Here is a 14,053-nt window from a genome sequence, read left to right as displayed (position 1 = left end):
CCTGTCCAGATCCCTCTGCAGAGCCCTCCATGCATATTAAACCAAACAACTGCAGTAAGCTTATAAAAGATTGAAATCTGATCACTGTTGCACAACCAAAGCTTAAAAGTACTATAAATATGACTATTAGCCTGTATATATGGAAGGCAGTATGATGAAGCAGAATGAAGAGTGATTTGCAGCACAAATTTCCAACATGGAACCAGTGCACAAAAGCACTCTCTGGAACAGTGCAGTGATCTAATCGTTCAGCCCGCACCAACTTATTCATCAGATCTTTGTCTTTATTAACTCCTGCTTTCTATATCTGAATGACATGCGTTCAATAATTGTTGTATAACAGAATGCTGTGTGAAATATAGAGCGTCTTTGAATTGACAAAGTAAGTTTTAGAAAGGTAAACTTTCAAATATAACATTACTACATTACTTTGAAAATACAAGTACAAAGTCTATGGGGCTATACAGGATTCAAAGACAAATTCTTTGATAATCTTCTAATTTCTGGCATTCTTTTCTGAAATATAGTGTTTCCCACTTCTGAAAGTACCTAAAAAGAGTCAAAAAGTCAAATATAACAAAAGTATATGATAGTTTTAGCAAAGCTGACTTACCAAAGGAATCAGCCTGCTATAGAGCTCTCAAATACACATGGCTTCTCTAGAAGGAATCTCCTTAATACACTGTTATTTTAAACCCGTACTGATAACAGCTTAACTGAAGGAGGAGAGCACCCTCATAAGCAACAGCCAGAGAACGAAAGGCAGACTAATAGTTTTTAGTCTATTTAATCCTATTTTTTAAATAGGATTAAAGCCAACCAAACAACAGATCTCCAACATAGTGAAAATTACAGCTTTTGAAATTAAAATAACCTCACATAGCCAGAAAGGTGTAGCACTCCTGAAATATGATAGCTATAAGTAAGAAGAGATGTTGGAATATGTACAGCTAAAATCTGCATAATAAAATAATCACCTTTAACATAGAAAAGCCTATCTGAGAACAGCAATTACAACAATCTTATGAAGAAGAGATTGCACTAGGATCTTAGTTACTTGCCATGGGAGAAGGTACAGTCATATTGGTTTAGGAATAGCAATAATATAACTGATACCAGCACATAGCTATGACCGTACACTATCATCTCAATAACTACAAAATACAATAAGTAGACCAAAAAACAGAAAAGCTCACCACTTCCTCATGCCTGCATTTTCTCACATTAATTCCATTAATCTGTTATTGAAAAGATAAAGAGAAGACTTACTCTACATTTCATAAGCATAGTTTTCATTTCACTTTTCTAGAAAAATATAAACAAAAACACTTGCAATTTGACTCACCTGTAGAATTGCATCTCCTATAAAGAGCAAACCTGAAAGTTCCGCTGAAAACAGAAAGCATATTTTTCACTTACTTTATACAAAACATCCTACATTTCATGTACACGTATTCCTATTTAATTTAATGTTTTTACATAATCTTTTAAAAATTTAAACAAAAACCCTATAAAAAACCCAACATACAATTTTTAAATAAATTACTTGGATTTTTTTTTTATCCCAAAATACTGGTATATCAGTGTTACAATGTCTACCCAGCCCAAGTACAAGACTATGAAACATCTTCCATCAGTCACTACCATCTTTCAGGCAATTATCATGAGTTACGGCATACATTTCTTAATAGAAAATGACTGCAGGACTAGGTCCTATTTGCCTGTGAGGGATCATTTCTTGCAAACTCTGAGGAAAAAGCAGTATAGCAACTCCAGAGCTACTTATGAATAACAAATTTAACTTGTAAGCTTTTACCAAAGATACTTCAGATCCTGCATCTTTGATAAACTCAGTGGAGTATTTATGCTGGATAAGACTTTATATGCTGAAGAGCTAGACAATCAGTATATTGCACAAAATCACCAAACTGAATTTGATTTTTAAAACAAAGCTATACCCTATAAGTCACAAGGGAGTTTACAAAATCTAATTCTATAGATGCAATTTTTAAATATTGTGTTGTGTTACAGAGCTAATGTAAATATACTGTATAAATAAGCGAGAAATGTAACACAGGTTATTTAAGTGTCTAAAGAAATAAATAGTGTTTAACATGAGCACTAAGGAATGTTAATGGATTATATGGGATTATTTATCTATAGTATACCAAAATAACACAGAAGACACTGTCTAGAAGAGACTAGAATTGGACTTGATCCAAAAACTTTACTTATTTAAATGAGTTGTAAAACTGGAATCAATATTGACATAAATTATGATACTCAAGTGTGTGTTTGTGTTTGTCAAGGACTGGTGTTATTAGCTACATATAACAAAGGATGCTTAAACTATTGGGGGATAGACATTCTGATTTTTCTTTCTTTTTTTCTTAAATAGATGCATATCTAAATGTTTGTCTTCAGACACTGAGCTTGCATGTACTAACACTTCATATATGACCTAATGTGCTAACCTAAGCACCTTATGTGCATCACTGGTTTTAATAATTGCATCAAATGTCACGTTCTTGGTTACAGGTCCAAAGAAAGAGCTGGAGTCAATTTGGTGTAGAGCAGAACCAAGGCTGCAGAGCTTTGAAGTACAGGCTCCGGGTCAAACAGCATTTTCTGTATCTAAGAACCCTAGTACAGGCACATGGCATGACACTTTCTACACCACAAGACAGTAACCTCCTACACAAGACATGTCCCTCAAAACTAGGTCTTTATAAATCAGTATTTTTATTGAAAGCAGTAATGGAGAATATATCTCAGCGAGGTATTGCGGTTAGAAATAATGCATCGGTTACTGCAGAAAAAAATTACAAAAATAAAAGAAAACAGAGTATACTTTTGTGTGCACAATTAAAATTAAATCTATCTTTCTTATTTTTCCTGCAATGTTTAATAGCATTTTAATAACTAGTGTAGGTAATATATGCCACATTATTATGTATTACATACTTGTATACTGAAAAGAATGGAGTCACAAGTATAACTTCTTAAGGTTAACTTTATTGTCCTCCTTAGGGGCTGATTCCATGCTACTCTATAGCCTCCCTACATACAACTTTCACATCTGCTTTCAAGGTTGGCTTTCAGTTCTCAGTATGCTCATTTCCCTGTACCTCTCTTGGACTGTGTGGGTGAATATGAGATTTTTTTTATGCTGGCACAATTTAATTGTGCAGAAGAAGCAGCCTAGAATTATTGCATTACAGATGGAGGGAAACGCTTCCAAGTTTACATTTCTGACCTTACACAAATGTACACAAATATACACAAACATAACAGAGATATTAAATATACCATACTAGTACTTATTCACAACCTTCATCTATCATCATTACGCACATCATGAGCTGTTTAACCATTATCCATATTCGTAGCACGTATTATATCATTCCAATAATTTAAACCCATGGCCAATTAAAAACAACACAGAGATCCAGCACCAGCTCTGCTTGTATTAAAAATAAGACCTTATGCAGTTTTGCTATGTATGAGTTGCTGCAAAGGCTTACACAGCAATGCTGAAATAACACAGAGTTATTATCAATGTTCTGCCATTACCCACACCTGTCTGAGTACCACCCTACTAACCAGTATAAAAAGACATGCATTCTCTTCTTGTGTTACCATGCTTTAATAGCTAAATACTTGATCTGATACAGATTCTTGGCAATAAACATTTGGAAATAAAAGCCACAAAATCATTATATTTTGTTAAATTTGTTAAATATATTCATTCTCTAAATAATTCTTATTTCTCTCTTTAAAAGTAATGTTTTACAAGAACTTCTTTTAAAAATCATGTTGAAGACTGTTTACAAAACATTTCAAATATAAATTATGTTCTCTTTTTGAGAGAACAGTTCTGAGGAAGAGAGAGATCATAATGACATGGAGAGAGAAATGGTACACCAATAATGTTTGTTTAACACTTCGTGAAGAATCTCAAGACTTAATGCACCTTGCTTTAAGGATCATGTCAAAACACAGTGTCTGACACTCACCTCTTTGTTCTTTGGAAATCTTAGAAATGACCACTGGAATATTATGTTCTGCTCCACCCTGAAAACAGAATAAAAGGCAATCTTGTCAGTTACTGGAAATATCTTTTTGCTTAAAATTATATTTTACCCTTTTTCTAACTGCAGTTTTCAGAGAGACTGAGAAAATAACTCTGATTCTATATTTCCTCTTTTTTTTTTTAATAAGCATTTGATTGGGATTAATTCCTTATTGCCTCTCATAAAGAAGTTCTCAGTTGCCATCATCAGTTTAGGAAGTGAATTGAATGTTGTTCAAAATTCTACAAGACTTGAAGTAAAAGGACATCTGTTTCTGCGAATTCTGGAGAGCTTAATGTATGAAACCATGTCCTGCAAAAGCAAAATGGCCATCACACTACAATGGCAGCCATGCTGTGACCACTTAGTTGTCATGCTGGCAAGAAACAGGTAAAGAAATGCCCAAGAAGAGCAAGTTTGGACTTCTCATCTCAAAAGCAGCTTTATTTGTTTCCATCTCTGTCACAGAAGCACAAAGAGTGAGCAAAGCAGTGGGATAAGTAACACGGAACCGAAAAAGAAACATCAAGAAATGGAACAGTAGGTGTTCAATAAATGGGGGGAAATAAAGGAAAGATGGACAGTAATTCAACAGTTCAACAGCAATTCAATGCTGTTGCTTCATTCAATTTGCCCTGTTGTGACTGTTCACGGTGCTTAAGAATAAAGTATTAAAAAGAAACCTTAAATAAAAAAGAAACTCAAAGAAAGAGAAAAGCAAATATACACAGAGAAACAAATATTTTTTCCTCTGTAGAGATCATCAAAGTGTAAGCCTTAACGTAACCTGTACAAATTCAGATCGTCAGAAATGACAGTCTGCCACATTGCTATTTTACCTAGGAATCCTAGTTAAGGGTTTGCTTACTCTTCTTTTCAGCAGCCAGATTTTTCTTTGGAAACAATGGCTTTCTTAGGTCCAGGCATCCAGTGTCAAGGTGTGGAGAGGACGGACATGGGTATTTTGATGGTCTAAGGAACAGCACATATCCCTTCTTCACACAATAACCAATTGTTTGAAACTGAACAGACTCCTGCACTCAAAAGCTATTTCTGTCATGGAATAAAGATTAATTTCCTATGAAACTGTAGAATTTTAAATAGGATTAAAGATCCTCCTGCTAGCGGCTGTCAATGCAGATGGTCCCAAAAACACTGAGTTAACGGGGATCTCAGTAATATTACAACAATTATGTCTACAAGAAAAGTTCTATTGGCATTGAATGGGAGGAGTGTTGACAAGCACAGAACTTACTGATATCTGTAGCATGGACTGAGTATTCACTCCACACAGACCATGAGGCTATCTTCATTTCAGTCAGGCTTAGAGATGTATTCAGACTAAATAAATTGTAGCATTATAACTTGATGAATACGTTTCCGTGATTTTCACCAGAGGAACAGCAACAGTAAAAGTTGGCTTTACTTAAAATAATCAGTTCAACTCACTAAGTTTCTAAGACTTAACTTACATCCTCCAGAATTCTCCCTAGTCACATGCACATGTAATTTCTTCCAAATTTTTCAAACAAACAAAAAAATAATTGTGTCAGTTCCCTTCCTAAGCCTCCAGTGTTACACAGAGATTGTACTATCCAGGACATTTGAAGCTCAGTGAATGAGTGTAGGGTTTAAAGCTCAGCATAACCAACACAGAACCTTTTTTCTCAGTAAAATGGCCTCCCTCCCTCCTTAGACTCAGTTTTCCAGTAAAGTGGGAAATTACTGTTATTACTAAGCCAGCCTGCAATATACACAACATGATTATTTCTCTTTCACTCACAACGTCTACCTAAATCCACTGCAGATTTGAAGAAGCATTCAGTAATGTCCTACTGAAGAAAATTATCTCTTCTCTCTGCATCCCAGTCCTGGCCAGTATGAAAGATTCTTTCTAAATTAGTCATAGGAGGTGTTGTTGCCTGCTATTCTAAGAAACAAAAATTCAAAATAGGGAAGAGAAAATAATTGACCACCTATCTATACACAGTCATTGTTAGCAACTTGCAACAAGCTAAAAGGGTTGTATATATTCCACAACATCTTGTTAAATACTACTTCAGACTGACACTGCAGCCTTGCATCCTGCATCCTCCATACTTGATTCTCTGTCTAGTAGAAGAAAAAGCGTATGCATGTAGAAATTCTGGTTTTATCAGCTCAGGAGATACTCTACTGAAGAAACTTCTGGGAACAGCGACCACTTTTCCATTGTTTTAAATTTTCCCTCCCTCTGGTGTGGACATGTAGTTATAACCTCAGACAAGAGGCAGGAACAAAAAATATGTCAAATAATGGTGTTGAAGTCTTAATTGCTCAGATCTCTGTCAGACTCTAACACCAATCATTGTAATGCAAATTTTCTTTGTCATTTTTCCTTAAGCAGGCAAGGCTGAGCCTGGAATAAAGGTAGCTGCCCACCTGCGGAGCTAGAAGAGGCAGAGGAAGCTCTGATCACTGGCATCTGTTTGAAGCTTACTGACCTGGATGTTGGTTATTACTGGTGGGAGGTCACCCATACCTCCTTTCAAAATGTCACATGATACAGTTATAAAGATTTTTTCTTACTCCAGTTTTTATGCATGAGGGGTTTTTTTGAAAGTTTTAGTCATATGAAAAATAGGGCAACTGAAACTAGTAACTTTTGTTGACAAATGCTGTTTTTGTGTTTGGCTCCGAGTATTATAAGAAAATTACTGTTTTGTTTTTCTAAGCAGAGAGACTTTATAAAAATTAGACCAATTATTGCACTTCAGCATCCTCAGAGTTAGAAAATGTAGGGGACTTTTTTCCATACTAAAAGTCAACATTTTTTCCAGTAACGAAAATGGGCCTGTTTGTTTTAACTTTAAGGTCTAGTGGCACGATATGGCCCATGTCTATGAGGATAAACTACCTTCCCAACTGAAAGAGGGTGATTTTATACATGTTGACTATCGGAAGCAGTCCATGTAAAGCTCTGAGCTGTGTTCATGGGCTGTCAGAGAATACTAATTGGTGTAAGCCAAAACCATGCCAGGAATCATGCTAGCAATTAAACAATACGGACAATAATGTGCCAATGTTAATTTACACTTTTAAACTTCTCTTTTTGACAGAATAGCATAGCTGGAGCCAAAATGCTACTTCATACAAAATGCATTCAACACTAACTTCTGCAACTATACAAGACTTTAAGCATGAAAAGATAATTTTTTAAACTAAAAGCTAGATGATTCATCTATTAATTAAACCTTTTCTAACCTTTTTATTTTTTTTATTGTTTCAATTTGAAACACAGAGAAAATGTGTTAAACATATCACAGAATTAATGAAGAGAAAGAGAATCATCTAAGTATGTACGTAAGTGTGAGCAGGAGAGGTGCACATGCTTGCTGTAGAGATTTTTTGATAGAGTCAAACTTTGAAAAGTCAAACTGAATCTCATCACATCTGTGATGCTGTTCATCATTTAAAAAGAATGATCAAAACAGAGGCAGAAAAATGGCACTGTACAGAGTCCTGATAGCCAGGAGTCAGACTGTAACTGCAAACCTTAATTTCTTTAATGAACTATCAATTTTATTGCCTATTTCCACAAGAACACTACACCCAGAGGTCATACGCTTAGCAGCTTCTTGTGTCAAATCTCTGCACCTCAAACTTGAAAGAGAGTTTTTTTACTGAAATACCACACTGCACATCAATTTCTACATATAACTCCATGGTTATTTCTTCACACACAGAGGTCTGTTACCGAGGGTTCTAAAGGGGCTTCAGAAATTAGAAAATAATTCCTTCTGAAGAGTGTAAAACAAATCAGTTCTGCTTTAAATTCAATCACACTTTTACCATTAACTTCAGTAAAATGAAGTACAGCAAAGCACAAAGAGAGGTTCTTTTTGTTCCTTCAGACTTTCAAAGAGTGGATTATAAGAAATTTTGTAAAGGGCTTAAACTCAGATCTTGTGTAAAAATCACTCATAAGCAGGTTTTTTAAGCAGTTAGTTAACTGAATCTCTGTTTTTTACAAATATAGTTGGAGCACCCAGGTTATAACACAAAAGAAGAGAGTTCACCTCATAGGCAAGTCACCAAACAATAACTAGACACTTTCATTTTGGAATTATTAACATTTTGATCTTCTGCTCTTCAGGAAAAAAAAAAAAAATCCAAGGGTCCAGAATACTTAAGGTGGGATAGACATTTCAAAAATTTATTCAAAGGAAAGTTAAAAGGTGACTTGATCATGTGAGATTTCTGATAGCAAATGGGTGTTTAAGTTAGCAGAAAAAAGGTGTGATAATGCCCTAGAAATAAATGCCAAAACTACACAAATTCACATCAAAGCACAAGCAACTATTTTAAAGTGAGGGTCATTAATCACTGTATTACTATAACTCGCACCTCAGATAAACTGCATTCTCTGATACACACCAATGCCAGAGAGTAGCAAGACACAGGAACTACTGTGGGATGTGGGGTTGTCGGAGATGGAGTTACTGAAACAAGGAGGAAAGACCTCAGTCCTCCTCATTCCTACAGGGTGACTTGCAGACCTCTCCTTTAAGGCGCTATTACAAAATAATTACTTTTCTATTTAAAACTAATAATAAACATAAGTCCTTTATTAAAGTTCAGGAATCGTACAAAACAAAATAACAAACTGTTACTGATCTGCAAAAGGAAGCGTATCACGACTGAATAGTAGCTTTTAAAAGAAAAAACTGGCACTTTGCAGAATATTCGGAACTGACATTGACACTTCACAGCCTACCTAAAAAGTCCATTTCAGTGAGTCTTCATAAAGTTTGTCTGTCAAACTACAAAAAATATTCTTTTAAGTTCCAGGTCTAAGTTATTTCTTACTACTAGCTTAATATGATAACGGCAGATTATATTGATTATTTGTTTTAGATTGTGTTGCCTATCTAATTGCTTGTCAACCTTTCTTTTTGAGAATGTAGGATTACTAATAAAGGGATGTAGCAAAAGTGGTCCCACATTAATCGATTTAAAAAAATAAATATTTTTTAAAAATAAATCATATGGCTTGATACACATCAACAGAATATCCCAGACCATAGAAATCTATGCCATTTTCATTATCCAATCTATACTGTCCAAGTAAGTTTGAATTTCCTTTAATGAAACAGATTTCTTTCTTATTTAATAACAGTTGTTGAAGGGATTCCATCACCTGATTGTCAGTTATTCCAAAAATCAAAAAGAAATCACGTAGTCACGCCTGAATTTATGTAGCTTCACCTTTCCACTACTTAGATGAACTTTGACCAAAACATCTATGCAATGAAATAAACATAGAAAATATGTTTAAATAAAATAATTTAATTTAAAGACTTTATATGTAAACTATATTGCAGTTGCTTTTAATACACTTAATACAGTTTTTAATTTTTTTTTTCCTATTGAAACAGAATCTTATTGAAAAAGAAAATCTCTTCTAGGCTGAATTTGTAACCTGTTTTGGCACTTTTAAACACTTTTGCAACTTCCAAGAATTTTCTTCAGAACAATGGATATCATGCTTTAAAAATTTAAGAATATCTAGCTCCACTAATTTAAGCAAGACCATTGCACATTCACTATTTAATTTATATTTTTTAATGATATTTTATTTTATACAATATACCTCTTTCTTAAATAATGTGATCATAAGCTTGTCAGCAATTTTAATTCTAAAAGATAAAACACTGCAATAGATAACTAAAAAATCAATTTTAGTGACTCTTGGTGAGATTTGCTCTCCAAACCTCAAAAGTCCTTACTGTAAGCAATTATTTCTTAGCACCAGCTAAATAAAACCTCATTCACCCACCTACTTGATTTTATACAGCCATGCATTACTTCATCATTAGTCAGTGAACTGTAACCTATAATGATTTTGGAGGAAAATAACTTGTGTGCTGTTGACTAAACTCATGAGAAACTTTGGCCACAAAATAACAGCTAGTTTTCCTTGAATACGGATTTTCAGTGGATCAGCAAGATAACAGCAAGTGTACCAAGACATATTTTAAGAACTAGCATTTCTATTCAGCAATATTCTTATCAATGGCAACACAAATGCACATTAATCCCTCTTCTGAGTCACTTCTTATAAGGTCAGTACTAGCAGATGTTCACAGGCAAGTCTATACTTTCACTTTATATGCATAACTTAAGCCTTTTTGCATTCATGATAAGTACACTTCACTTTTTCCATTGCTATTTTGAGACTGAGGACTGCTGTGTTTAGAAGATAAAATTAATGTTGTGTTGTCTACACTGAGATTCAAAGCTAAGGTAAGGTTTTCAAAATCATAGATTATGATGACAAAGATGATTAACCCTTCCTCCCTCTTCCTCATCTCTCCCTCCTTCAAAAAGGGTCACTTACTTACACTTAAATATGTTCTTAAATCTAACTGAAAAAAGAAAAAATATGGTACCGTGACAAATTACTGCCTTCCCTTGATCTACATCAAAATAAACAGTATGAGAAGGGAATAACACTTTCTGTCCTGTTAGTGAATTGCAGTGAATTAATGTGATATTCTTTGTAGGAGAATTGATGATGAACTTATTGGCTGTTCCATGTGCCTGCCACTGTAATTAAGTATTCATTAATAACAACTTAAATTAGAGTGCTATTGAACAAAAGTACAGTCTGTGCAGTTACAAAGACTTTTCAACTTTCATATCAAATTTTATTACATTGACTCTTAAGGGAATGATCTTTCCATTGCCTTCCATTCCACAGGGCAGTGTAGTTGCTAGTTGCCTACTGTGACAGTATCTAACATCCTAGAGTATGATTGCTCTCTTTTTTTAGTCCTCTAAAACATAGTTTTCCCTCATTAAAAATAGCATTAACAATACACAAAGAAAATTTTTGTGTAAATTGGAATAATAGACAAAAAAAATCATTCTACCTTTATACTTAATCCAAATCCTCCTACAGTCTGTCTTCTAATTGTCACTGTTCTTTCCTGGAAAAAAAGTAAATCAAATTTTGTTAGATTTAATGTTTTCTGCCATAACATTCATATTCACGCTTCAATAAGTTGTTTCTGTGCTTCCATCCTACACCAATTTTTCGTGTTTTAATAAACTTGTGAGTTCCTGAATGTGAAAAAACCATGAAACCTATGCTGCAGAGGAAAAAGACAAAGTCAGGAAGAAAAGTGGAGGTCCTGTCTCAGACAAAAGTTTATTTGTTCAGTTCATGCCATTCTAGCAAGCACTGAAATGCAATAAGAACAGAACTGTAGGGTTTAAAAGTTAGTGCACAACATATGCATTTCAGAGGTCTTAACTTCAACTAGTCCTAAATTTGTCCCATATGCAGACTGAGCACTACATGCTGAAGTACATAAACTGCACTCTTGTAGCACATTTTCCAAATTAGTTTCATTCAAATAGAATACAGCTTGTGTACTCCAAGAACACTCAGTGTTGTGAACCAAAGCATGATAAGTGCACATGATCCAGAAATTAATTTCAAAGCACAGTCCTAAACCAAATTAAAAAAATAATAGAAACACAGCTACTGTTGACCTCAGAGCTGTGGTTTAAAAATCATCACCAGTGTTTTAAAGGGTCTTGTTACAGACAGAATTATTTAAAGCAGACAATTTTTTTCTTTTTATTGCTCGTCTTAAAATTTGTTCTGTAAAAACTGTAGGCTAGTATCTGTCTTAGATATGAATATTGACAAAAAAGACTTTTTTTTTTCCTTAGTCTGTCTTGTTGACTTTATACCCAAAGATCATTTAGAATTAGTCAATTTGGTTACCGGTAAAAAAATCTTAGTAGCAGATATACCATATGTCCAGATACAAATATATGAAATATATAGATTTTTTAATGCTCCCTACATGTGGTCTAGATTTTATACTAATGTCATCATATATATTGCATAGCATAAGTCTGCATATGTCTTTTATCTGTATATGTCCATATATTTCAGCAGAATCAGCACAGATTACCAGTGTCAGTCAGATTTGAATAAATTTCTCATCAGAAACATACCAGTGACAGAGAGGAGGAAATATCTACAGAGCTATTTTTCCCTCCTTAGTTCATATACAGAAAGCAAAAGAAAGGATGAAGGGCTACCACATAAGACTTTTGGAAAACTGATATTGCTGAAATTGGAGGAAAATCCAGTTGCCTTCTTTTTCACATTTGTGACAAATATGAATTGTGTAACTGCAGAAAGAGCAAGCATAAACCAGTCCAATGTTTTGGATGGTAAGACAAAATGGATTGCCTAAAATGAGACTTTCCATTTATTTATTTACATTAACGTTTGATTTTAAGAAAGAGTTACATAATTTTGCTGTTAAATGGCCAAACATTTAAATTTTATTTTGTTTTAACATCTGAAATGTGTGGAAAAAAATACTTTTACATTTGTAACCCACAAATGAACGTGTAGAATGGCAATAGAGGAATATATGCCTATCCTGTTTCATCCATGTGTTTCTAAACTGTTCAAAGGGACCAGAATAACCTTCTTGGCTCTCAGGTCACACCTTCTAGGAAGGAACTTTCATAATGAAGTTCCCAGAAACTGGGTTCAGTCCACAAAGTTATTTCACTTCAGGGCACAAACTGGTCTTAGAAAATCTTTTGTCTGCCAGGAGGTTTCAGTCACAGGTAACACTGCAGACAGTATATTCAGGATAAACTAATATAGGCCACTGTCTGACCTGTGGTCTAAGCTGAGTTTACAGAAACGAACATGGAGCATTCAGCTGTGGCTCCACTGATAGCTGTAGTCTTCCTGTTAACTCCACCTCATTTCCAGCTCCAGCTTCTCTTGAACATCTAGTTAAGAACAGAAGTTTGACTTGTACATTCTAGTCAACATGTTCTAGTATTTTTCTTATACATGATCAAATCAAATAAAAAAGAATGTTGAAAAATAGCAACCTTTTAATAAACTGGCTTGATAATATTACATTAACCATGAATGGAATAAAGAATATCACACTTTACAATTAAATTTCAAATTAAGTCATATGCTCAGTTAAAAACATGAATCTTCATTAAAATTTGTAGTTCATGATAAGTTAGTATTCATTGTAAAGTTTAAATAGTGGCATCCAAATGTATTCTAAGCTGGAGCTATGCTTTTAAAAAGCCTTATAGAAAGCTGTCCTGCAGAATATTTCTATTCTTGTTATCTTTTTTAGCACAACAAACACACAATTACCCATGTAAAACTGTCAATAAAAATATCCTTTCCGGTTTTCACTTAAGCAAAGGCAGAGTCAAGCCAGCCCTGAAAACAGCTGATTTAGGGTCTTTTGTGAGTTTACCTATGCTGCCTGACAAGAAACTAGAAACATTTTACACTGGAGTTCAGCAATGATTTTTAAGAGAAAGAAATACTTGCTTCAGTAATACTTTGCTAGCATAGCAGATTACTAAATAGACAAAATCGTGTAAAAGAAAGCAGAGAGAACAGAAAAATTTCAAGCAACTCTAATTTTCCAGAACAACATCGTCCTGGTTTCAGCTGGGATAGAGTTAATTTTCTTCATAGAAGCAAGTATGAGACTATCTTGGATTTGGGATGAGAAAATGTTGATAATGTACTGATGTTTTGTGGTGGTGTTAAGCAGTTGAGGACTGTCCAGCTTCTTATGCAGGCCTGCTAGCAAGAAGGCTGGGGGTGCACAGGAAGCTGAGAGGGGACACAGCCAGGACAGCTGACCCAGGCTGGCCAAAGGGATACTCCGTATTATATGATGTCATGCGCAGTACACAAAGCCAGGGTGAAAAAGAAGGAAGGGGTGAGGGGACATTCAGAGTTCTTCCCAAGATGTCATTACGTGTGATGCAGCCCTGCTTCCCTGGAGATGGCTGAACACCTGCCTGACCATGGGAAGTAGTGAATGAATTCCTTTTTTTGCTCTGCTTGTGTGCGCGGCTTTTGCATTACCTGTTAAACTGTCTTTATCTCAACGCATGAATTTTCTCACTTTTAC

At 34.6% G+C, this 14,053-nt stretch overlaps 1 protein-coding gene across 1 annotated transcript in view; it reads right to left on the bottom strand.

Annotated features, from left to right (window-relative positions):
* Positions 1 to 465: 465 nt before the first annotated feature.
* The window catches only part of LOC104626504 (gamma-1-syntrophin-like), a gene marked incomplete at its 3' end in the record, with an annotated part of 24,235 nt that continues 10,647 nt past the window's right edge, over positions 466 to 14,053 (bottom strand). Inside the window, exons 3-7 of the mRNA XM_010294444.1 lie at positions 10,988 to 11,044; positions 4,017 to 4,074; positions 1,346 to 1,389; positions 1,197 to 1,238; positions 466 to 549 (exon numbers count right to left, since the gene is read on the bottom strand). Coding sequence (XP_010292746.1) covers positions 466 to 549; positions 1,197 to 1,238; positions 1,346 to 1,389; positions 4,017 to 4,074; positions 10,988 to 11,044 — 285 coding nt within the window. The remainder of the gene's footprint in view (positions 550 to 1,196; positions 1,239 to 1,345; positions 1,390 to 4,016; positions 4,075 to 10,987; positions 11,045 to 14,053) is intronic.

This window comes from Phaethon lepturus, unplaced genomic scaffold (assembly GCF_000687285.1).
Source record: "Phaethon lepturus isolate BGI_N335 unplaced genomic scaffold, ASM68728v1 scaffold15709, whole genome shotgun sequence".
In the NCBI taxonomy this organism is placed as follows: Eukaryota; Metazoa; Chordata; class Aves; order Phaethontiformes; family Phaethontidae; genus Phaethon; species Phaethon lepturus.
The sequence above is the reverse complement of the archived record's forward strand: the minus strand, read 5'-3'. Positions and strand labels throughout refer to the sequence as shown.